Source organism: Gobio gobio (genome assembly GCF_949357685.1).
Source record: "Gobio gobio genome assembly, chromosome: 2".
Taxonomy (NCBI): Eukaryota; Metazoa; Chordata; class Actinopteri; order Cypriniformes; family Gobionidae; genus Gobio; species Gobio gobio.
The window spans coordinates 9,437,013-9,464,504 of record NC_137098.1 but is presented as its reverse complement, the minus strand read 5'-3'; the positions used below and the strand labels follow the sequence as shown (position 1 = coordinate 9,464,504).

Here is a 27,492-nt window from a genome sequence, read left to right as displayed (position 1 = left end):
ACTGATAATTAGAAAAGAGAATCATGAACTTTGAAGAAGTACAATGAAACTAACCTTTCAGAGAAGCTAGTCTAAATAAATCTATTAGCTTTTCCGGATGGTGATAGAAACGTCTCTTTTTGGCCACTGTGGAGTCAGTGGGGTGAAATGCCACTGTTGTGATGTGCAGCCTGTGCTTTGAACATTCATTTACATCAGAAATGCAAAGTAAAGAGGGCAGACATCAAATACACGGAGCTCAATTGAAGTTTCTATTTTGTTGTTTGTTTGTGTGCCGTTATCAAGACATGGAAATGGAACTGCCTGCCACCCAGCTAAAATACTGCCAGTGAATTTGATAGCACAATGCCAGTTCATTTTGTATAAAAGCCAAAATGATAAACACATTTTCTACTGCTGATATCAGACGTCTCACAAAAACAAAAACGGGAGAATTGGACGTGGTCTTGTTACTTTTGCATGTGGGTATTTCTTCAGCTCCGGTTCAAACTGAACTTTCAAGGGATCATGAATTGCATTGTTTTATAATGTTTCCTGTGGTGTACTTATAATGTTAGTATGGTTTTTACATCAAAAATGTAGAAATAAAAGGTATTTTCCTACCCTGATTTTAGTGTAAACGCCCACTGCTGTGATTGGCTATAAGTAATACATGTTTAACTCTGGAAAACTTTTAGCACGTTTTTACTTGATGAGCATTGTAGCTGATCACAAACATGTTGAGCGCATGAATGCAGCGAGCTCGTCATTGCAACTCGATTTCTGTACACTAACGAATGCTTTCATCATAACTAACAGTGTACATAACACAATGTACATTTTTTGTAAGTCCATAACTCAGTCACTGATAAACTGCGCTGTTTGATTGACAGCTCCAGCGATTTCAAAGGGAGCGTTCTTTGATTGCTTATAATTTAAACAGATTTTCATCCTACTAAGAGAAACAATAGCCACGTTTACATGCGCACTTTTTTGTCATTCCGATTGAAAGATTCAGTGGACTGTTTACATGAGACGTTATCTAAACCGATCTGGTGTTTACATGTGCTGACTTTCAATCAGAATCATTTTGTGACATGCGCACACAGTTTGTCTGCCGCATCAGATTTGTAACGTTGCCAGTTGTAGTAACTGCGACGTTTGTGATCAATAGTTCTGTGTTGGTAATTTTTACATTTATTTATTTTTCTGTGGGCGGACATGCAGTAGGTTAACCTAATTTATGTCCTATACAATGGCTATTTCAACAGCTGTGAATGATGAATGCGGACTCAAAATGAATTCATTTAATTTATTTTGAAAAACACAAAATTAACTATAAAATGCACCCAAATTATTAATAAAAACATTATACGGTGAAACATAAATGAAAGCATTCAAGACGTGCTCCGCATACTAGTACTAAACACATAGATATTTCAGATGATTAAGGAAATATACCATAATCACAGATGTTTAAATATTAACAAAAATAATTAAAGTAAACTGTGGGTAATGTTATTTAACCAATTTGAAGCAGTTGTTGAACTTTTTTATATATATAGCTAACTTACGAGAAACAGAGAGAAGTGTTGACACGTCCTCTCTAGCAGCTTGAATGTTACCCGTTGCCATGGCAACTCTCAACGGCCACCAGTTTTATAAATGCTATTTATTGTTTGTTATAAAGTGTTAGAATCACCTCAGAAAAATGAATTCTTCTGTCAGGCGCAGTTGAAGCCTAGGACAAACGCTGTCAAGATGAGATGGTGTAGCCAGGCTATGTCTGTGTCATTATTCCAACGTTATGTTCATAACATGTTACGAAATAAAAAGTTTAATACCTCAGAAAAATGTACTTTCCTCTCTTGTCAACATTAGCCTGGTGTGAGCACGGCGGGCACTATTCAGTTGTGGAGGCGCGCGCTGTATATCACGTCACAGAAAGACGTGCTCTCAAAGTAATCAGATCAGGTCATTTACATGGTGGAATTTTTTGTTTGATCGGTTCATGAAAAGGTTTATCCCCTCTCAAACCGATTACAATTTCATTCGGTTTGGCCATTTTTATTCCGATTGAGGTGTTTATATGGAGCATTTTCATTCAGATTGGACTTTAAAACCGATTACAGTGCTCCATGTAAATGCACCTACTGTGAAGTTGACCGTTTAGTCACTGGTTTGATTTACTGACACATAGACAAAGAACATCTTGACTGTTCTAGTTGCTCTTGACTGTTCTAGTTGCTTCTATTGCCCTCATTTGTAAGTCGCTTTGGATAAAAGCGTGTGCTAAATGACTAAATGTAAATGTAAATGTGACTATACATGAATCATTACATATCTGAAATCACTGGTCACAGATCAGGCATTAGAACTGTTCCTTACATGTTGTTGCATTACTGTCGAGTCTATTGTAAAAGTCTGTTTGCAAAGCCTGCAGCGAAATTGGATTCAAATAAATCAATAATGCTCAACAGAGACATTCACATTGTTGAAAATAAACAACCACATTCCAAACATTAGGATCCTTTGGATGGTAATGTTATTTGTAGTCCATCCTGCATCGCTCTTCTCTCTTCGTCATCTCACTAACACGCCAGTGGGCGGGGCCAAAGTTGCAATGATGAAGTAGGGGTTGATCTTTTGCAGAGGCGGTCTTTCACCTATATATTACATGTACACATTCCACAATGAGTCGTTCTCTGGGCTTGGTAACAATACAAGCTGTTTTTGGCTGTTTTTGGTTTTCAGTTCTGAAACTTACAGGATATTCTTATTGTATGATGACCTCTTATATAACAAAAGCTCAAGGAAAATTAGATTTCTCAGTTCATCACCCCTTTTGTTGCTTTCACACCATGTCGTAACTACCGTAAATAAGAGATGACAACACCCGATGCTGCACACGCAGCTGTTCACGTCGTCGGATTCGGACTTTGCAGTTCTCTTGCACTATTAATTCCACAATAAATCTGCAGTGGTTGCGTGGTATGGCAGTCATAGCTCTCAGAAAATGTTGTCTAAAGTTGTAATTACGGGTTCTACCAGAAAGACTCGGGAGGCCAGATGAAGTAACAATGCATTAATCTATTAACAGACCAGCAAGTATTATAATTAGAGCTCTCATCTCGAGGGTAACGGACTCTGCATTTCCTGCCTGAAGATAAAGGCAGGGGCGCAGCCGACCCCCTGGGAGGTATAGGCAGGGACCATCCTGGTGGTGGTGGGGAGGATGGAGGTAATGTTGACGTCAGCATCTGCGAACTCAGACATGTGTAAGTACTGATCTTTTAGGACATGATTTGTTAGGTCTGAATGAAATAAGTGACGTAACATTGAGTCTTCCTGGCAGAACTTATGCTAGAGCTTTCAGTTCTACCAGAAAGACTCGGGAGAATAAATACTGTGACAATTATCAATTTATTAACAACCCAGCAAGCAATAAAGTACTTTGGCATATGCCCCGTCCGTAGCTCGCAATCTGAGGGTCAGGACTCTGCATATCCTGCCTGAAGACGAAGGCAGAGGCGCAGCCGACCCCCCCGTGAGGTATGGAAGGGACCATCCTGGTGGTGGTGGTGGGGTGGATGTAGGGAAGGATTTGACTTGGAGGTGGTGGGGAGGATGACGGTGAATTGGAGCGTCAGCATCTGCGAACTCAGATGTGAGTAGTTACCGATCTTTTATACCCAAGTATTAGAATGTGATTGGATAGATAAAAAGTGGAAGTGACGTGACAATTAAGTCTTCCCGGCAGAACTTATGCTAAAGCTTTCATTTCTACAATCATGTGAATTCATTTTACAAGTCAGAATAGTTACGGTAATTACTACATGATGTGAAAGCACTCGTTTACCAAGTTTGACAAAAAATGAAATGTGGTATCAAACAAACAATAACTAAAATCTTTATTTTAAATCACTTTATTTTGATAGTCCACTTTAGACATTCTACTAACTATAAGTAATTTTGCAACTACATGTCAACTAGCACATTAAACAAAACAATGTTTCCTAGCAACGACAACTGTGCTAAAATCAAATGAGAAATTAAACAAATACACTTAAAGGACGCTGTCCACTTGACTGCTTCACCTAATGAGTGTTTGCTAACACTGTTTAAGAACTTTAGCTGAACAAAACAGAAAAACCACATCAACATTGACGTGATATTAAGCAATATGATTCTTACTCCAACACCCAGATCTTCAATAAAGAACATAAGTATTTATTCTCATACAAAAGCGCATTTTTTATGGTCTTAAAACCTGTTTATATTTCAACACAGTGTCAACATCTGAGACCAAAGCAATTCTGTGGCATTCTTTGAAGGCCCTGAACTTCACTCAAGGTTGTTCGGCTCTTTTAACAATTATCTGCTCCAGCTCATCTCACTCTATTTCTTCATGGCTGCCCTTTAAGCACCCAGCAGATCGCCATGGCAACTACAATCATTCATGCAGTCACCCAATGACGTGACGCAACTGAGGTGCGCTGCATGAGAAGACCTCATCATCTTCAGTAAAGACACCAGTGATCCTGGAGCTGGAAACCACATCACGCAAATCACAAGATTCACTTAGATATCACTTTAGTGCAGAGCGTTTTGCTTTAATGCTCATGGTGTGAAGGCTGACAAATTGAAAACAAAAAAACACATTGTGGATTTCATTTACATGTGGTTTGAAATATGTTTATAACAGTATTCATCTGACTGTGAAATGAAAAGCATAAAAAATATGTGCAAAAAACTGGCCATGGGCAGAAAAGGTAGGCTATTATATAACTTGTTAAAATGCTGAGCTGAAACACAAAAATAAAATAACCTAAATATATTAAAAATAATATTTTTAAGTGAGGGCAAGAAATTCACCTCGGGTCTTTAGCTGAGCAAATTAATTCCTCTGAAAAAATACCCTTTTATTACATCTAATGAAAAAATGCCAAGATCTTTATCACCCTATTTTGCCAACCAGGACTAGTTTAAACATCGCTTTCTCTAAATAATCTCTCTTTCCCTCGATTTTAGAGAGCAGGGTGTGAATTACAAGAATTAGTAATCTAAAGTATAGAAGTGACCTTACGCTCTTAACCCTTCTGCATCCATTTAAAAATGTCTAATACTCTTATACCCTTGGCCGATTTTTGTTGAAGAAAAAACAAGGCCCCACTTTATATTAGGTTGCCTAAACTACACTCTTAAAAAATGGTGCTATATAGTACTAAAAGTGGGTTCATAATCATAGGGGAACCACTTTAAGTGCTGTAGCACCAAATCTTGGTTCTTCATCGGTTCTTTGGGATGACTGAGGTGCTATATTTTTTTAGAGTGTAGGTTTAGGGATGGGATGGGGTTGGGTTACATGTTCAAACCATAGACCGTAAAAAAATATGGACGACGCGACTTCATTGACTTCCGCTGACCAGAGTTGAAGCTTTCGTAGGCCCGCACATGGCGCTGACATCTCGGGACCGGAGTTGCGCAGTAGAGAGCAGGAAGTAGAGGCGCGATTATCAAAAGCCCGCACGCACTCTCGCAGATGAAGAACAATTCATTATGTTGGTGTGAAATAAACAGTTATAGAAATGTAGAAATTAAAGCTAAAGATCCAACCCTCTCCCGAAAATCACGAAAAAATCTGTTAGTGCCTCAGTGACAACTTCACTCAGAGAAGCCGTCAATCTCAGCTGTCAATCATGACGTCACACCCCCTGTTTTTATAGCGTCAAATAACTCACTGAAACTAAACTTATTTTAAAAACGAACAATTGAAATGAAATCATCGTAATAAAAACTGCCAAAAATGACAGAAACCATCTTTAGGAAACAATTATTTGAAGTGTAATTGAATTGTTTAGTGTGTCTCCATCCATTCTAATACATGGAGAGGTGGGGTTTATGAGCTATACAGGGACCGGCCACCGGGGGGGGGGGATCGAGGCGCGGAGGTTTCAGTTTCTGACAGGAGTGCTACAGGCTTGGTTCAAACGTGTCTAAATAGTGAAAATAAATGTAAATAAAATTATGCTGTCTGATTAAATTGAGAATCGACTTCAAAATTATACTGGTGTTCAGGGACAGGCATCAAACTGGTTTAGATCGTACTTATCAGACCGCTACCATTTTGTCTGTTTAAATGGGGAAAAATCAAAGATGACGTCAGTAGACTATGGGGTGCCGCAAGGATCTGTGTTAGGCCCTCTGCTATTCTCTATATATATGCTGCCACTTGGTAATATTATAAGAAAACATGGAATTAATTTCCACTGTTATGCTGATGACACTCAATTATATATTTCATCACGACCGGATGAAAACGCTAAATTATCTAAACTGACAGCGTGTGTTGAAGATATTAAATACTGGATGACGTGTAATTTTCTGCTATTAAATTCAGATAAAACGGAGGTGTTACTTATTGGTCCAAAAAACTGCCCACAAAACCTCTCGCAATACAATTTTACCTTGGAAGGATGTCCTGTCACTTTATCCACTACAGTAAAAGACCTGGGTGTTATATTAGACCGCAACCTGACATTCGAAAATCATATTTCATATGTTACAAGAACGGCATTTTTCCATCTTAGAAACATTGCTAAGCTACGTAACATGCTATCTATTTCTGATGCAGAAAAGTTAGTTCATGCATTCATGACCTCGAGACTAGATTACTGTAATGCTTTATTAGCTGGTTGTCCTGCATCCTCAATAAACAAACTACAGTTAGTCCAAAACGCGGCTGCTAGAGTTCTTACTAGGTCAAGAAAATATGATCATATAACACCAATTTTATCATCTCTACACTGGTTACCTGTGAAGTTCCGTATCAATTACAAACTATTGCTACTAACCTATAAAGCCCTAAATGGTTTAGCTCCAGTGTATCTAACGGATCTTCTATCGCCCTACAATCCATCGCGCTCTTTCACTAAACTCTAGGCTTCTGGTCATTCCTAGGATATCTAAGTCCACTAAAGGAGGGAGGGCTTTTTCACATTTAGCTCCTAAACTCTGGAATAGTCTTCCTGATATTGTTCGAGGTTCAGACTCGCTGTCCCAGTTTAAAACTAGATTAAAGACGCATCTCTTTAGCCAAGCATTCACATTATAATTATCTTTTTATACTACAGTTAAATCGGATCAAAAGCATTAATATAATATTCTGAACAGCAGCTACGCTAATCATTTCCCATCTGCTTTTCTGTTGTTATCTCGGGACACTAGTCCTGAGGTAAATAGTTCATCAGCTCCAGTTTGTATCCAGCCTCTCATGGAGACTTCGGATGCCCCGACACCTGTGATGAGACGACTCTTCGCCTGTGAAGAGACGACTCAACGCCAGCGTTGTTATGGCCTAAATTAATACACGATTGATTAACTTTTTCGAACATTATTCTTTAACATTGTCTTTCTAACATTTTTACTGTACATCTATGAAATGCACTTTCTGTAAAGCTGCTTTGAAACAATGTGTATTGTGAAAAGCGCTATACAAATAAATTTGAATTGAATTGAATTGAATCACACTCCAACATGTCATAATGTCATGTCATTTCAAAATTTTTAGTCTTCCCAATCTACATAATTTTCATGAATGTTTATTATGAAATGCTCTCAATATGTTGATTCATAATGTTAAATTTGAGGGGGGTAAAACGTCTAAAGGCGCCACGAGTTAACATCACAAACCTGACTGGTTGGAGTCATCTGTATCATTTTCTGCACCCTTTTAGCAAAAGCATCGATTTTCTCCTCACCATGTTTCTGCTACTGTTGTTAAAATAACCGCATCATCTGCTGCTTTTAATGTGGTGCTTTACGGGAGAGAGAAGCAATGCGCACGGAGCGGAAAGGGCTTGAATGAAGAGTGTTTGGCTCTAGATAAAACAAATATTAGAGGACAAAGCGCCAAATGATCATTACATAAACAAACCTGAGCATTTCTGGTATGAACCGCTCCATTGTTTTGACGTGCTGCTCATTTTAAACCGTAGAAACTGTAAAATGGCTCAATTATGTCCCGTGGTCCGGATGGGAACCAAGCCGGGGTCTGGAACTGGCAGTCTGCCATTTGAAAACCACTGCCATAGTAGAGCCATTCTGGGATCCCCGTACTTCCTGTGAACCATTTTTTAATAGTGTGAAGAACATTTAAAAAATCTAAAGAACCTTTTGTGTGATGGAAAGATTCCATGAATGTTCTTTATGGAACCATTGATGCCAATAGAGAAACTATATTTATAAGAGTGATACTCAACTAAAGTACCAGACACACATAACATTTAAGTCCATGATTGACAATTAGAAAAGCCCATTTTTATTATCTTAATCATTTTAGCAATAATTTCAATATAATTCACTTTCTTTGAAGCTTAATTCTTCAAAACATCTGTTCTAAGGTCTAAACGGACCTGATGTTTACCTGCCAATAAGTAGACTACACAGACTATTTCATATAAAGAGATGAGATGCATGAGAATGAATGGAAATAAAGCAGCACCTATACACTGGGCTTGAATGGCAGAAATTATGGAATTATGATCTTGTATGCTTTAAAATACTGTGCATTGCCGGGGTTGCTTCTAGATGCACATTAGATGCTTTCTATATGTTTATGTAATGACCTGTAGATTCTGCCTTAAATCAAGAGACACATTCATGTGACCTAAATGAATGCCCAATCTCAGGTTTTGCAGATTTGCAATAAGATATGGGCCATTCGGTTTGGTGGATTTTATGTCCCCATGAAACAATACTGCATATTTTACATAAAATATTAATCAACTTTCATGTTACATGGTTTTTCTTGCATAGATGTACCCTAATTAACACAAATTCATAATGATTAGTACCAAAGAAAACCGGACATGCAAATTCCCTTGTCCCCGATCATGTTTTCTCAGCTTCACTTCGAAATAAAGGTTTCATATGTATTTCTAAATGAGCAAATTTAAGTTTTACTGTGTATCGTTACCTGGATGATCCACTTTGTGATGGTTGTTCTTGAGTCCCTTGTTTGTCCTGAGCAATCTGTGTTCTTCAGAAAAATCCTCCAGGTCCTGCAAATTCTTCAGTTTTCCAGCATCTTTTGCATATTTGAACCCTTTCCAGCAGTGACTGTATGATTTTGAGATCCATCTTTTCACACTGAGGACAGTTGAGGGACTTTCACAGATTCTGCAAGGGCTGTGTAAACTTTTGAGCAAGCCTGAATGTGACCACCTGCCAAATATGTATTGCGGCAGACCGGAGATCTCCATAATGGGGCGTTAACTCCAAAAGTGGGCAGAAAAGTGGATCTCCACATGCAAAGATTTCCAAAATAAAAAAATTGTAAATTACACATAATTTCTAGTTGATCTAAAATATAAAGTTATTTTTACAGGTGGGCAAGTTGTACTCTATTGCTCTGTTCTAACCGACGGGGTTGTCCCGGGGCTTGAGATTTGCAGGGTATATGGGGCAGTGATGCTGGGTGCAACTAAAAAGGCCCAATTGTCTGGTGAGGTAAAAGTCAGAATTGTGAGATATAAAGTCAGAATTGTGAGATAACTCGCAATTCGGAATATATATCTCACAATTCTGACTTTATAACTCACAATTCTGACTTTGCAATTGCGAGTTATGAAGTAGAATTATGGGGGGGGGGAGATTTCAGAATTGCGAGTTTATAACTCATAATTCTGACTTTATATCTAGCAATTGCATGTTATGAAGTCATATTTGCAAGATATTTCCGCAATTGTGAGGAAAAAAAGTCAGAATTGCAAGATATAAACTCGCAATTGTAGGGAAAAAAGTCAGAATTGCAAGATATAAATTCGTAATTGCGACTTTATATCAAGCAATTCTCTGTCATGTGTCTGTTTGTCAATAGGATGAAGCCACACCCTATTTTGGAGCTCCCTCCCTGATTTGGAGATCTCCAGGCTGCAGCTATACCCTTCTCAGTTTTTCCGGAAATCTTAGTTATATGGTAGGGGGCGCTATTACACATCCTCTGAAAGAGTACAGAACAATCGAAGAAGAAGAAGAATTAAGCGATAGAAGATTGCTTACACATGTAAGCTAACGCAATCATCAAACATTCAACAGCATGTAAATAAAAAACTGCCTAACGTTAATAAAAGACTTGTTGAACCCATGAGGTATTAGCCTGGATGCCAGCCGAACTTATCCCCGCCCACAACATTTTTACTCGGGCAGTTCGGTCTGGACTTGATCCGTAGAGGAGTAATTATGCCCGAACAGAAACTGTTCGGACCAATGAAATTGTCAGGGCGGGCTTTAGACGATGATGGACAGATGATCAACATTAACGTAACCATCCACGTCATCAAAGGCGCTTGGGTTGAGTTTGTTGTAATCCTAAACGGAGAACTTGTTCGTATATGCATTCACCTTTACTATTTCTCTCAGAAATGATGATCGTGTTGGTAAGTACTCTGTGTATCCTTAAATTCTTTTTTTACAACACCGGCAAAGATCGTTTACACTCATCTTTTTCTTCTAAGTTAGGCTACTTATTCCAGCGTGCGTGCAAGTACAGGGTTGCCAAGTTTTTACAACAAAACCTGCCCAATTGCTAACGTTCCTCAAAACTAGCCAAAAACAAGCCCAATAGCTTTCCAGGGGGGGTTCTCCGGGAAAAAAGGCATTTGGGGGGTAAAATATGTGTTATGTTGGCAGGGCTGGCAGCTAAAAATCGCATTCCTGGGTCTGTATATCACATAATTGGGGTCGCTTCAACCCGCGGACATGGCAACACTGTGCAGTTGAGTTCTGTTGACATTTGACAACTAACGTGCGTCGCTCCGTTGCTCTGATTGGTTGTAGGTCTATCCAATTGAGGTCTTTCCTGGTTCGGTTGAAACACGCCCCATAATCACAGCCCAACAGAGCAGAATCAGACTCATATTCTGACTAGAATTGAGTATGACGACGTCAGGCTAATGAGGTATAGGATTTAGGATTTAATTAAAATTAAAGAAAAAATCCTAGTGCAGAAAAAAGTAATTCAGAAAGCATCTTAACCCTTAAAAAAGATCTTAAGGTCCAAAAGTGTTAGGAGTACGGACAAGGACTTTAAAGATGTTTAAGAGTTTCTTTAGCAGCGGAGTAAATGGACAAAACGCAAAGAGGGAGAAGAAATGTGTTGCACACAATGCATGACAGTGAGTTAAGGAGACACTACACATTACATCGGTCAGGGATCATGTTTGTGATCGATCTTATTAGAGACACGTTAACATCTCCAACACAGCGCAGAAATACCAAAGTATGCAGCAGTGATGATATAGAAATAGGAAAAAGAAAAAAATGTATTATATATATATATATATATATATATATATATATATATATATATATATATATATATATATATATATATATATATATGAGAGAGAGAGAAAGAGAGAGAGACAGAGAGAGAGAGAGAGAGAGAGAGAGAGAGAGAGAGAGAGAGAGAGAGAGAGAGAGAGAGAGAGAGAGAGGCACAGGAAAAATGACACCTGTAATTTCAAAGTGAAGGTTTATGTAGACTCTATACTTAAAAGTGCTCCTTTTCCCTTCTTGGACAACCAACCAATCACAGTCTTCAAAAGCCCCGCCTCCTCACTAAGATACATTTGTTTTGTATTTTCCTCGCTCAGAGTTGCTCTCAGATCGGGCCTGAATCACTCAGCTAAGATCTAAGTTATGAGCTTTCTTAGAAGCTTTAAGAATACGGGCCATGAAAGTTGTTGGTGCTGGCTGGCAATAAAAAAAAAAAACACTGGTGGGGAAAAAGTTCTTAACAAATAATCTGCCAAAATGTAAATATGTGTCCACTTGCATCAAACTGACATACCAACGACACCACCGTTCAGTCAAATTATTAAAAGATTTATTAGCCTCGATGCAGAAGTCTATAGTCTACAGGAAACGGGCTTGTGCAACAGCAGACTCGCCTCCGACAAAATAACACTGAAAGAAATCAGACAGGTACATTTCAACACAGAGGAGTGCATGCAGTAAATCACAGCTTTTGAAAGAGATACTTCCAGTAATGGCTCAAATCAAAGCATTGTTAAAGCATAGATGAGACCAAATATGTTCAAATGACTCTTCTTGCTCCCTGTGATCCAGCGCCTTTGACAGTAATAACAATACAGTTGAATGAAGATTTCCTTTTGGACAGCATGATCTGCCTATCTTTTCAATGATATAATGCTTCAGGATCCAGTCTGTAAGCAGACTTAATGTGTTACCTAATAACTCTTGAGGTCTGCATGAATATCTAAAGCAGCAATGACCTCCGGCTGCAAGAAAATACCAACAGGGTGATGATGACCCATAGTAGAAGGACACTCATGCTCAACATTTTCCTCTCCTTCTGCTACTACGTGGCAGAGTAGCACCTCCTGAAAAAGAGGGATCAAACTTCACCCCAGGATACACTGAACATGCAAATGCAGTCCATTTGGAAATGGATTAAAGAGACAAGCAAAGAAAAGAAAGTATTTAAAAATGCTATGTACAAGACCGCTGCGGAAATTGGAATAGGCTCAAAAAGCCATTTCAGAAACAGCAACATGTTAAGATCTGCATTCTTCATTTACATAACCATATCACAATGGAATTATAATGTTGCATTTGTGCAATACGGGCTTCAGAATAGCAGACAGAAAGAGGGAGAGAGAACAAGTTTACAGGCTGTGCTCTCGTATAGACGTGTACTAAGCACATCAAACATGTGACACTTTTCAGCCCAAAAAATCGTGAATGACTTTATATATACCATTAATGGATGACTCGAAACCATTGCTTTGCACTAAGAAAAAGAAATGTACATTCATTAAACACTTATTTTAAGTCAAAATGCAGCTCTCAGTTTTGTTGAAGCAACTGTCTAAAAGATATATAACATCGCTCTAGTATGAAAGGTTGCAATTCATTTGACAGGGCAGGTATTTTTGTGCTAGGCAATACGGAATGATTTCTTATTATGAAGTTATTACTGATCACCCAATTAAGTTCCAGAGTAAAATGTAAATACAGCCATCACTGTTTGTTTGTACGTGCAATGTTAATATTTGAGGTCATGCACGTACTGTGCAGCCATCTATATTTGACAAGGCTATTGTTCAATGTCAACCTGTTGTTTGATATAAACCCTGTGCATGTGGCAATGTCATGTGTCAGAGTCAATTAAACAGCATATCTGTGTGGGTGCCACTGCCAACCAAACAAAAGGATAAAGACAGCGCATTTTGTTTAATCACTTTTTGGCCTGGTTTCACATACAGGGCTTAGATTAAACCGGGAGTAGTTCATTTGGGGCATTTCAGTAGTTTTCATAAACGTGCCTTAGACAATGGCAAAACAATGGGAGATATTTTAAGATATGCCAGCTCAAAACAGCTCAGACATGCATTTTAGTCTGGGACTATAGGCTTAAAGGGATAGTTCGTTAAAAAATGAAAATTAGCCCATGATTTACTTTCCCTCAAGCCATCCTAGGTGTATATGACATTCTTCTTTCAGCCGAATACAATCAGAGTTTTATTAAAAAATGTCCTGGCTCTCCCAAGCTTTATAATGCCAGTGAATGGCAGCCCAAAAAATGAAGTCCAAAGAAAGTGCTAGCCTGGCTCCGCAATCCTACGTACTTCCGCTCAATTTCCATTTTCCTTCAGTACGCCGTCTGGGTTTGCGGTATATTCACTGGTTTTCTCCGGCCAAATTTTGAGTTGTAGTTCGGCGGAGGAAGATGCGGGCGAAGCCATTTGGTTTGTTGTGGCAACGCTGCCGAATATCCAGAGGTTAAAGCCAGAGCAAGAACATTCTTTGTATTGTTGGTGGCCATGATGTTGTGGCCCTCCTCTCCATGGGGTTCGGGAAAAGTTTGATTTTCCAGCTCACTCCGTTAGTGGTGAAGGAGTTGGCTAAGGCGAACGCTAGCGATGCTAAGCCGATAGTTGTTGTCGTCTCCCATACGTCACGACCAAACTTTAGCGATTGGTTATGGCAGATCCAGAGTGGCTCTGGGCAGATCCAATAGTTTTTAACTTTAACAGAGTACCCGCCTTCAAGGAAGTTAACGCTTGTCAATGGAGAGTGGCCAGACTCTCTGTACAAATGAAATGTATGAGAGTATGGTAGGACCAGGCTAAAAAAGTGCATCCATCCATTATAAAAGTAGGGTTAATAAAGGCCTTCTGAAGTGAATCGATGGGGTTTTGTAAGAAAAAATATAAAGCTTGGAAGAGCCAGGACATTTTTTTTTATAATTCCGATTGTTTTTGTCTGAAAGAAGAAAGTCATATACACCTAGGATGGCCTGAGGGTGAGCAAATCATGGGGTTATTTTCATTTTTGGGTGAACTAACCCTTTAAGTCTTGTCTGTGAAACCAGGGGTTTATATTCACTTTGCCCACATTTTGCTAAATTTCGAATGAAAACTTGCTTTAAAGCTGAAATTTATTTTAATGTTAAAATGCTTTGCATACAATGTGGCCTCCTGTGTGAAAAATAGGTACACTTTAGCATACTTTAAAAAAAAGGGTACTTATTACAGAAATTATACTTTAAAAGAATATACTTAAATGCGAACTGAAAGCAATGTTTGAGGACACTTAATTGCATCTTATTTACAATTAAATGAAAATGTATTAGTTTAAATTTATATTAAATTCAATTAGTTGAACCTAAGACAACACTTAAGTAAGACTTAAATCTTCATATGTAATTTCATAATTATTTCTGTTGTCTTTGAAAAATGGTAAAGTATGGAAAATGACCATTGAATAACAGTCAATTAAATTATACTTTAGTTTAGTGTCATTTTTATTGAAACTCGTATGTCATATATTTATATTAACTTTAAATGTAATATTGCATAACACACTACAGTTAATATTATAACCGAGCACTTTACGTGTGCTTTAGTATGACCTGTAAGTGAACACATCAACGTGTGTGTACTTTTTAAAAGCACAAAAGATTAAATGTAAAAGGTTCTTTAAAATAAAACTTTTAATTTGATATTCCAAAGTGTACTTTTTAAAAATGTACTTAAATGTGTTAAGGAACATTCATAAAAGTGGACTCTCTTTATGTATTCTTAAATGGCCTTTGAGTTCATTAATAATACCATCTACAAGTATATATTTAAAGGTGCAGTGTGTAGTATTTATGAGGATCTATTAACAGAAATGCAATATAATATACATAACTATGTTTTCAGTGTTGTATAAAGACTTTACATAATGAACCGTTATGCTTTTATTACCTAAGAATGAGCCGTTTCTATCTACACACACCACAGGTCCTCTTACAGAGAAGTCACCATTCTGAGCCGCCATGTTTCTACAGTAGCCCTAAACGGACAAACTGCTTTACAGAGCGCAAGTCACTCTCTGCAGTCTCAGACAACGACTTCTTTGCCCTGTGTCGGCCACCGTAGCTTCTCTATGTGTTTTTTTGTGGACGGTTGCAACTTGCAACCTCACCGCTAGATGCCGCTAAAATTTACACACTGAAACTTTAAATATACTTTCAAGATTTTAAGTACAAATTCAATACAATAAAGCTATTTTTTTCACAAGGGAAGACGTGCCATAGATAGGTGGAGTGAGTTTGGGGTGGTACTATCTGTTTGGTCCACCAATGACAGATGGGGGGAGTGTTCATGAAACCAGTCTGGGGTGCGTTTCCCAAAAGCATCGTTAGCCAACTATGGTCGCAAGTTCCGTCGTTATCAACATAGTTCAACCAGTCGGTGATTCCCGAAAACATATTTCCAACGAACATTCGCAAACAGCATCGCAAACTTGCGTGGTTGCAACGACAGATCTGGACCTGTGGTTAGAAGCATAGTTTCTTTTTTGCATGACATGTGGACTTAATATATATTAATCTTGAGCAAAATAAGCAAGCTGACATTTAGTACAATCTTTTATTTCGAATACATACAACAAATGCTCTAGTACGTAAGAACGAGCCTATTTGAATCTGGAAATAAAGCAAAATAACTGAGAAAAAGAAGAATTAGTCCTCAGGTGCTATGTCCATAATTTATAGCAAAAAATCTAGCATGAATTCGATCTCATACTAATTCATTAAAAGTATTTATTACACCACCACCTGCGTGACATCATTAAACAACGTGGTTGAATGACAGATTTGCGACAATATGGTTTCGGGAAACAGTCGTGACTAGCTAGTTGATTTCTTCAACGATGCATCGTACTATTTGTCTGGCTATCTAGCCTGGATGCCAGCCGAATTTAGCCCCGCCCACAACATTTGAGCTCGGGCAGTTCGGTCTGGACTTGATCCGTAGAGGAGTAATTATGCCTGAACAGAAACTGTTCGGACCAATGAAATTGTCAGGGCGGGCTTTAGACGATGATGGACAGATGATAAACAGTAACATAATCATCCCCATCATCGAAAGCGCTTGGGTTGAATTTGTTCTATTCCTAAACGGATAACTTGTTGGTATATGCATAAGAGGTGTGATTAACGAGCATAATTCAAATGACTCTGTACGCAATTGGATAGTCCTTTAACCAATCAGACCACAAGAGGCGTGATCAACGGGCAATGACCCATCGCTTCTCTACCGTCATCGTGTTAAACCCGCCAATAGCGCGCCAGGTGGATAAGCCAGTCTGTGATTGGTTCCCGCAAAAGAGTGACAGAAGCAGGATAAATAAATGTACAGGTTTCCAGCCTGAGCTGCAAGGCGAAATCAAATCGCCGGCAGATCAGGCTGGGTTTACCCAGTCTATCGTACTATTGTAGTTCAGCAGTCAGTTACGTCGTTGTACGGGAAACGCACCCCTGTTTGGTTCTGCTATCGGCACAAAAATTATACTTCGCTTTTTTAATTAGAGCAAAGATTTGTGCACTTCTCTCATGATTGACACAGTGCCTGTGGCGAAGTTTCCACAAACCATTTAAACTGGGAAAAAAATATTAATTAGTGTACACTTCAATAAGAGCAAGAGTTGTAGACAGAATATAATGACTATAGATATTCTCAGGCAACCTACCGACTTGTTGACTCATATTTTTGTAAGAAGTCTTACATACGTAATTAGGCAGGTTTCGTTTTGACCAATCAGACGTGTTTGTTATGGGATGTCAACAGATGCATTCAAGTTAGACATAATGGAATTATACAGATTGCATTTGTAAAAGGTATTTTTTTCTGAAAAACAACTCTGAAAAGCAGCGTCTTAAGAATGCTCATGGCGCGAGATGCTTAAAAAACAGCATGTCTGCATGTGTACGTCTGTTGCAGCGGCGCTTTAAAGGCGATGGATTTGCAGATTCTCCAAGTGGGTTTCACTGTGCAAATTGTCAAACATGCTAATTAAAGCACCACAGCTAAAATATTTAAAACTAGTCGACCTGACTAATTGACTAGTCAGCTGATGACCATTCTCACACCCATTATCTCTACATCAAAATGATCATGATTTTAGCTATGAAATATGCATATTTGTCCAGCGAAACCAAAGCGAACTCTTCCAGTCAATGCACTGTACATGCAAATATCTATAGAATATTTATTCATATTACATTGTACGTTTGTGGCCAGTTCTGTTCCAGTTCTCCAAGAGTCCAGAAAATGAAAAGAGCCCACAGGCAGGCAGAGCAAAGTCTTCAAAATCTCTGAAGGGCATACAAAACCGCAGAAAGCAGAAGTGGTCTTGTGCAGTTGAAAAGAGTCAGCGGGGATCAGAAGGCCTGTGGTGCTGATGGGAATTCAATGTTCTGTCTGCCCTTAGACAAGACAGAGGGAAATGGACTCCGGTTAGCATGCTGGGGGAGCAGTCGTGGTGTCAAGGGTAAGATCGGCCACCAAGATCCAGTCGTGTATGAACATCTTATAATGGACAAAATGTGGTCAGTGTACTGTATGTTGGCAGAGCAGCCCTGTCCCAGCTCTCACTCTTTGCTGTGCTGTGGAGGAGTAGAGGGCTTGACCTGAGGTTTGAGTGTTATTCAGGAGTGTTGGCGATGGAGTTGGGGGCTGAATTCAGCACTGGGTTCATGGGCGGTATGGCCTTGTGACTGAAGTACTCCACTACCTGTTTAGGCACCTCCGCCAGGACGCACTTTGCCAGTGCAGCTGGTGAAGCCTGCAAAAGTGACACTTTTATTGGCCTCCGTGAGGGGGGAAACATTAACAATAGTGAAAAAGAGCAAATCAACCAAATTCATGCTAAATTGTGTTCAAACAAAGGGGATGAGGAGAGTACAGATTATGATTTAAATAGTTTGGTGGAGAGCCAAGCAGCAGGCTGTTGAGAGTATTTACACATTTTTAATCCTTGCTTCTCTAAAATTATAGTTTTTTTGTTTGTTTGTTTGGAAAACGAAGATATTTCATCAACACTGGCATATGCTGGTTCGCCTCACTGCCTGCATCCTTCACCAAAGTACCATATCATTTATGCAAGGCTCCTTTTACAAAGTGTTCATGTACTTCATGTACAAAACAGTACAATGTAGTATGGATAATTCAAAGGACTTACATTTTGGACAGACAATATTAGTCACATTTTGTTAACTACAGCTGTAATTACATGCAGGGTATGTATAAGTGTAAGTACAATGTAAAACATGCATGGAGACAATAAATGCATTTAAATGTTGGTACATAGTTAAAGACAGATTATATAAAGTGGGACCTGTATCTTCTAGATTATTACTATTTATGAAAGCCTGCTTCTTCCCCAGAGTAAATAAAACAAAAAGGCCTGTGACTTTATTTCTCTATAATAATAATCTCCCAGTTGTGATTGCACAGTAATTCACTTTTGTTTCTCATAACTTGCTACTTTATATTTCATAGTGTGACTATATCTCAGAATTACAACTTTATATATTTTAATCTTGACTTTATTTCTTAGAATTTGCAACATTACATCTCACACTTGGGGTGTTTTTTGGGGTGATTTGGGGTGTGCGTCTCAATCTGCTCCCTAGTTTCCTAGGGTGTGAATCAGTCGTGTACATGAATGTGGCCCGACTCCCTGATCAGTGCCCTGACTACTGCACTAGTGACCTGAGTGAGCCACTTTCTTAGGGTGCTTTCACACCTGCCTCATTTAGTTTGGTTGAATTGACTAGAGTTCGTTTTGCCCTTTGGTGCGGTTCGTTTGGTCAGGTGTGAAAGCAGCAATCTCACTCGGGTGCGGACCAAAAGCGGACCAAACAAGCGTACCGAGACCTCCTTGAAGAGATCCACGCTTCATTTTAGAGATGTATTGTTTGCTTATTGTGGTGTATACAAACAATGTAATAGATTATGGCCAGGGACAAAACCAGCCCGCGCAGTCGTAGTTTAGGAAATACGCCATGGCCAATGAGTGATGTGGATGTTGTCATGTGACTGCATTTTGGTTCGTTTCAACTGGTTCGGACCAAAGCAATCAGTGTGGTGGTGTGAAAAGAAACCAAAAAAGCTGAAAAATGCTACAATGTATAATTGTTTGCCCTTGGTTCGGACCAAATGAACCGCATTAGAGATGTGAAAGCACCCTTAAGGCCAATTTATACTTCTGCGTCGAGTGCACGCAGAAGGTACGGCGTACCAAACGCATAGACGCGTTGGATACGCCGTACCCTGACGCGCACCTCTCCAAAAATGTAACAACGCGTCAATTCTACGCGGACCGCGAGCGCTGTGATTGGTCTGCCAGAACCCCTTCCTCAGGTCAATAAATAAATACAAAATCTGCGATAGGAGTGTGTGTGTGTGTGTGTCCAGAAATGGGATGATAGTTCCTTACGTCTGCTATAACACAATATTTTGTAGTCCAGCGATTCTTTATGGTAGTAAATAAATACATAGATCCGCTGAGTATAGTTTATTTATTTTCTCATTAAAACCAAAGATGTTAATCAGTGATTGCATATCAAGAAAAGGGACACATTAGGGTACATTTCGTGAATGAAGTCTCCGCAACAGCAATCGATTGCTCGAGCCACTGCTACTGAAAACAGCGGCCACGAGCTCTGCATGATTTCACAAACGCATTCCAGCGCCAGATCGCCTTACTTAACTTTACTAATCAACTAGAGATGCTTAATTTGTATTAGATACAACAACTCAAGCTGCAAGAAAAGCAGCTCTCTCACTACTGCTGATAATCCGACATGAATGTACACATTCTAAGCTGCTTCTTCTTCGGCTGTTGTCTTGATTACACCAACATGCCCGAGGACACTGCCTACTAGCGTCGGCATGTGTAATTGCACATTGACGCGGACAGCAGCGCAGAAGTATAAATGCTCACGACGGCGTCGGCTACGCGCGTACACTACGGCGTACACTCGACGCAGAAGTATAAATTGGCCTTTAGGTACACCAGGGCTGCGTTCAGCCCCGACAAAACCTTCAAATCTCCTGGTAATCAATTCTAATTTAAATTATTTTATTTTTGAATACCTTGTATTTTCTTTCTAATTTTATGTAAAGCACTTAATTACCATTGTGTATTAAATTTGGTATATAAATAAACTTGCCTTGCAATGAAGTTAAAAATATAAACAACTACATCATCATGTTGATATGCTATATTTTTACTATAAAACTACGACAATCACGTCTTCTAATGTCTTCAAGTATACCAAGCTGCAGAAAATGGCCCGAAAAAGAGAAGAAAAAAAATACAAAAATACAGTGAGCGGCAGTTCTGTGGGTAAAAAAGACTTGTTGATGCCAGAGGTCAGAGGAAAATGACCAGACTGGTTTGAGCTGATAGAAAGGAATCAGTAACTCGAAATAAGTATTTGTTACATCTGAGCTCTTCAGAAGAGCATCTCTGAACCCACAACACGTCCAACCTTGAAGCAGACGGGCTACAACAGCAGAAGACACTCCTGTCAGCTGAGAACAGGAAACTGAGGCTACATTTCACACGGACTCACCAAAATCGGACAATAAAAGATTTGTCTGATGAGTCTTGATTTCTGCTGTGACATTCAGATGGTAGGGTGAGAATTTGGCATAAACAACATGGATTTAAAAAATGGATTTACATAAGTTTGAAACATAAGTTTCCGGAAACGTTTGCTCCGGCTTTGCCTACCATTGGTCCGTGGTGATTGAAAATATGAACACACTGGAGTGCTGCTTTATAGTAGAAAATTTATGACACTTTATAGTAAGTTTTCTGACACTTGCTGTTTTCTCAATTTTATTTTGTTATTGAGAGGAAAGCATGCAGCACATATTTACATATTCATTTAAAGGTCTTTTCACACTGGACGCGATTTTGACGTGCAAATAATTTGCGCGATAATAGTCCGCGACTATGGAAAGTGAATGTGTTTCCGTCGGTACGACTGTGGCATTTAATTTTTACATTGTGACTCAACTGGAAACATAGCTGCTCTGGATCGATTGGTTCCTGAAGTTAGTGGTTTGTGTCAGATGCGGTGCAACTGTCTCTGGAGGAGCTCCTCATATTGTCCCATGGACATTTGAAAGTAAGTGCGGAACCGGCGATGATAAAGTTTTAGCGGACCCACTTGATATTAGGTGGCCTTAACTACTATGTACTAACATTTTAATTAATCATTTGATATATTGCAATTATTGTGTACATACATGTTTTTACATTGTACTTACAGTTTTAAAAATACCTGCATGTGATTACATCTGTAATTAATTTCTGTAGTTACATTTGTAATTACACTGTTGACACTTCCCTTACACCTAACACTACCCTTAAACTTACCCTTACCAACACACCGGTCCTTAACTTTACCCGTATCCCAACTCAATATCAGCAAAGGTGTGTTGCACCACAATATGATCACAGTAAGTACATTGCACTTATTTTTTGATGTAAGTACATAGTAGTTAAGGCCACCTAATACAAAGTGGGGCCGTTTTAGCTTCTGTACAAATTTAGCATACTCCCCTTCAGACTGTTCTTTTAAGACTGGGTGCACCCAAAACCTTGTTTTCGGTCTTTTAAATGAAATGAAAAGCTCTTCTTCACTGAATGAAGAAGTGTTTGTGTTTTCTCAGCTGTCGCCGCAAATGTTTTGGAATGTTGGAGCTCTGAAACGTCACAGACGTCTTAAATTCGTGTCACAGCTGATGTGAATGATTTTGACGCGAACTATTCGCACACTAAATATTCGCTTTTCCAATGCGCTTTTCCGTTACACATCCATTGTGAAAGGGCCTTAAACGTCGCTCTCAGCAGTGTGGGCTCGTCAGATATTTGCTAACAGTAAATCTCTGCTCACATATCTCGAACTTTGTTTTACCCCTAAACGAAAAAGAACTTCCCTGCGAGTATATCGGGGCCTTTAGTACCAATAGAGCATTGCCACAGTCTACATCAGTATTTATTTTAAATGTATTCATTTTAATATTTTACTCTGAGGTGGAAACAGTCTTGATTACTTAACCTAAAGTTTTTAATAGGGTGAAGATTAAAATAACTGCTGTTTAACTTGATATGTGTTTGCTTTTTATTGCAAACATATAAAAATTATATAACTTTTTTTAACCAAGCAATTTTTAAGTTATATGCAGATCCCCTCTTTCTGAGATGCAGGATCTACAATAACACATGAACCTTCATTTGCAAATTCCCAGTGACTGACAAAAACTGACCGTTTTAAAATCTCTGAAGGGCACAAACTGGACGATGTCCCTCAAGACGGGTTCCCCTTTGGGTGAGCGCAGGACTCCATCATCTCCATCGAGGATCTGCATGTCCGTGAAGTCGGCGTTTCCCACTCCTACTATGATGATGGACATAGGCTGGTAGGAGGCCCGAACGATGGCCTCCCGTGTATCGGCCATGTCTGTTACCACCCCGTCTGTGAGGATCAGCAGGATATGATATAGCTGGCAGAGAAAAGGAATAAACTTTTATAACTTTTAAAATAACTTTTATTTTTACACTGGAATAAACATAAGCTCATCCACTCATCCAGAACATCCAAAATCTGTCATTATTTACTGACCCCCATGTTGTTCTAAACCTCTCTCTCTATATATATATATATATATATATACACTCACCTAAAGGATTATTAGGAACACCTGTTCAATTTCTCATTAATGCAATTATCTAATCAACCAATCACATAGCAGTTGCTTCAATGCATTAAGGGGTATGGTCCTGGTCAAGACAATCTCCTGAACTCCAAACTGAATGTCAGAATGGGAAAGCGTGGCAGGGTTGTTGGTGCCAGACAGGCCGATCTGAGTATTTCACAATCTGCTCAGTTACTGGGATTTTCACGCACAACCATTTCTAGGGTTTACAAAGAATGGTGTGAAAAGGGAAAAACATCCAGTATGCGGCAGTCCTGTGGGCGAAAATGCCTTGTTGATGCTAGAGGTCAGAGGAGAATGGGCCGACTGATTCAAGCTGATAGAAGAGCAACCACTCGTTACAACCGAGGTATGCAGCAAAGCATTTGTGAAGCCACAACACGCACAACCTTGAGGCGGATGGGCTACAACAGCAGAAGACCCCACCGGGTACCACTCATCTCCACTACAAATAAGAAAAAGAGGCTACAATTTGCACAAGCTCACCAAAATTGGACAGTTGAAGACTGGAAAAATGTTGCCTGGTCTGATGAGTCTCGATTTCTGTTGAGACATTCAGATGGTAGAGTCATAATTTGGCGTAAACAGAATGAGAACATGGATCCATCATGCCTTGTTACCACTGTGCAGGCTGGTGGTGGTGGTGTAATGGTGTGGGGGATGTTTTCTTGGCACACTTTAGGCCCCTTAGTGCCAATTGGGCATCGTTTAAATGCCACGGCCTACCTCATTTCTGACCATGTCCATCCCTTTATGACCACCATGTACCCATCCTCTGATGGCTACTTCCAGCAGGATAATGCACCATGTCACAAAGCTCGAATCATTTCAAATTGGTTTCTTGAACATGACAATGAGTTCACTGTACTAAAATGGCCCCCACAGTCACCAGATCTCAACCCAATAGAGAATCTTTGGGATGTGGTGGAACGGGAGCTTCGTGCCCTGGATGTGCATCTCAAAAATCTCCATCAACTGCAAGATGCTATCCTATCAATATGGGCCAACATTTCTAAAGAATGCTTTCAGCACCTTGTTGAATCAATGCCACGTAGAATTAAGGCAGTTCTGAAGGCGAAAGGGGGTCAAACACATTATTTGTATGGTGTTCCTAATAATCCTTTAGGTGAGTGTATATTTAAAAAAATATATTTGTTTAGCATAAACTGCAACCAAAAAAAAATCATATTTTGTGTGTGTTGTGCAGAAAAGAACAACATGGGAAAATAAAAAATGATTTTTAATTTATGGGCGAACTGTTCCTTTTAATGCCTCGGTAGTAATGAACAGAATATTAGATACTTTCTAAAATAGGCAGTCACTGGGCTAAAATTAGCAATATTTACTGGCCTGAACATCCCAGGGGTTCGGCCAACATTAAACATGCAAAGTCTACAGTTTGAATGAATGGCCTGGTTTCTGAACATTGATCTCACTGAGCTCATTTACTGAAAAACGATCACTTTTGGGGAAGGGGTGATGTACGATTAAATAATAGATGAAGATCATCACAAGGACATAGTTTGTAGAAGACAGCAATGAAATAGAGCAATGCATAGGAAATTGCTAAGCTTGAGGGCAAATATTTGACCCGAGACCATGTAAAGTGAATTAATAGAATTCTAAATTGATTAGTTGCGTTAATTACCAAAACAGCCCTCAAGATAATCAGCTATAAAAAGTTTTATTTGGACCATGACTAAATTTAAGGTTATGTGCACAAACCAAGGACATAAAGCCGGGAACAAAAGGATAGTCAGAGGCAAATTCATTAAAGCTCTTTAGAGAGATGCATTTCAGTGAAAATTCCTGTTTTTTTTATTCACATTTCACCAACAGTTCAGAAACTAAATGAACTTCACCTGCATATTTCTTCATGAATATTTACATTAAAATCACATAAAATTAACTTCTTCCTTTGAAATGACAAACATGTGTCTTTTCAATGCAAATTTGGAAAGGGTTGAAGCCATCTCTGCTATTTGCATGATGAAATTAACTCTGCAAAATTATTGCTAGGGACTCAAAGGGCCAAATACCCCATTTAGAAAGGCACACATAATGAACTCTATTGAATAATATAAGCTGAAAATATTAGTTCGACTAATTATCCAACAAGGATAAAGAGGTATTTTTAATGACCATCTAATATTACAGCATGCACTCTAAAAAATGCTGGGTTAAAAATAACCCAAGTTGGGGTGAAAATGGACTAACCCAGCAATTGGGTTGTTTTAACCCAGCAATTGGGCTGTTTTAAAGCTACACTGTGTGATATTTTCCCCCATCTAGTGGTGAAAAGGTATATGACCATCCAGTGAATTTTAGTTTCTGTTCCTCTCAATTCCGATTTACGGTGATCCTACGGTGGCCGATTTAGTCCAAGATTAACATGGCTTCCAGTTCGACCTCGTCCACATTCGACACGGTGTCTGTGGGATATTCTGTGTGCAGTGGGATGGTTGGAACTCAACTGGCCTAATTATTCGGCTAGAAAGAACTGCAGCTAATCCAGAGTGAACTTTGATGATAGTAATGTTTATTCAGTCATCCAATTGCAAGGCATAAACAGGTTTGCGTGGATATGTACATAAATGTGGTTTCTGTGAGAGAACAAATAAGGATGGTAAATATACATACACAGTTAAGAACTGTATAACTATACTTATAAGTTACATTTGTATGATGTAACCGTAAACCAGAGCTTATTGTACCATATATAGGCGCTAAAGGCAGCTGCATTAAAAGGAGCGGAGCTGCCGCTGCTAACGGTGTCGGGTTACAAAAGTGTGTGCGGCGCTTTAACGTTAGCACTGCAGTGCGCTCTGTATAACAATTGTTAATATGCCAATCAGACCTGATACATATTTCCATCAACATACATTACAAGCAAATATTTTCTATAAACGAATAAACATTGTTGATAACAAAATAACTGAATGATTATTCAAATAGGTGAGCATTACGCTATTGTATGTTGACACAAAAATACTTCTGAGGTGACATCAACTGAATTACGCGATGACACACTCTGAAACACATCTACAATGACAATAACTATTATTACTCACGGAGTTATTAACGCACAGAAATACCACACAAGGAAAAACAGACTTGAGGAATAAACAAGCCAGGAAAACTCCGTATAACTGTTACTGGACGCTGCTGAGATGAAAACTCTCTGCACATGCACCAGACAAGTCTGAACAAGTTGACGCGCACATGCGCGAGGCAGAGAATTTTATACAGTGCCATCGAGTATTAAAACCGGTTAAAACGCGAAAAGCGAAGCTTGAATTTACGGGTATGTCCCTCTTTGGCTAATGTACTTTCAAGATGGAGGGGCAACATGGCGACCACCGTTAGATCCCATTACCTTATGTATTTTCAATGGCATATTATAAACTTACGAGAATACTTTATTACTTGAAAGAAGTAAATATACATTAATGAGCACATATATTTTTGAAAGAACTAAGTGTTTTTAGCTAAGAATAGACTAAAAAAGTTACACAGTGTAGCTTTAAGCAAACATTTAACCTAACCGCTGGGTTAAAACAACCCAATTGCTGGGTTAGTCCATTTTCAGCCCAGCTTGGTTTATTTTTAACCCAGCATTTTTTAGTGTGGTGAGTGTGTAAAGCCAGTGTGACTAAGGCCTTGTCCACACACTACACGTTTTAGTTTGAAAACTCATTATTTTGGCCTTCCATCCACACTAAGATGGTATTTTTGTCCTATGAAAATTTAGCTTTTTCAAAACGCTCTCCCAAGTGAATAAATTAGTAAATGTTGTGTGGATTGTGAGGTATTTGAAAATAATGACACATGTATAGTCATGTGACGCATATTGTACCCATAGATAGCTATGTTTATATTGGTATTGTGCCTGTTATGTGCTATGTACACTGTTGCTAAAGATATGTTATTTTGTTTCATATATCAGTCCGGCAAAGATAACAGAAAATGTACTCGCAATTGCTGTCCTGCAGCAAAACATGAGGGCAGTTGCATTTTAGACCAAATAATGGTGACTGGGTGCAACCTGGACACATCAGGGAATTCTGAGATATTTTGCTAAATAAAATGATCCTGTCAGAAGAATTGCATGAGAACTTTATTCTCATCTCAGTGAATTTAGCATTTTCCGCCGTTTCAGTGTGGATGAGAAACTTTTGGAAAATGATTGGAAAAGCTAGTGTGGACGGAGAGCGTTTCGAAACGAAAACGCCATTATCAAATGTATCAGGATTAATGTGGACGTAGCCAAGTTTGACATTTATGAATGAAAAATGCACACAGCCTGATTTAATGTTCTAATTGGATGGCTGTATTGTAATCACCTATCATTGTATGCATATTCAAAATTCTACTAACTCTCATTAGAGAATTAGTAAACTGTTAGGTTAGGGTTAGTAGA

General features: G+C 38.9%; 1 protein-coding gene across 1 annotated transcript in view; it reads right to left on the bottom strand.

The window, feature by feature from the left end:
* Positions 1–15,854: 15,854 nt before the first annotated feature.
* cpne7 (copine VII) overlaps positions 15,855–27,492 on the bottom strand; it is a 115,713-nt gene continuing 104,075 nt past the window's right edge. The window contains exons 15-16 of the mRNA XM_079810813.1: positions 22,623–22,859; positions 15,855–18,120 (exon numbers count right to left, since the gene is read on the bottom strand). Coding sequence (XP_079666939.1) covers positions 17,980–18,120; positions 22,623–22,859 — 378 coding nt within the window. The 3' untranslated portion in view covers positions 15,855–17,979. The remainder of the gene's footprint in view (positions 18,121–22,622; positions 22,860–27,492) is intronic.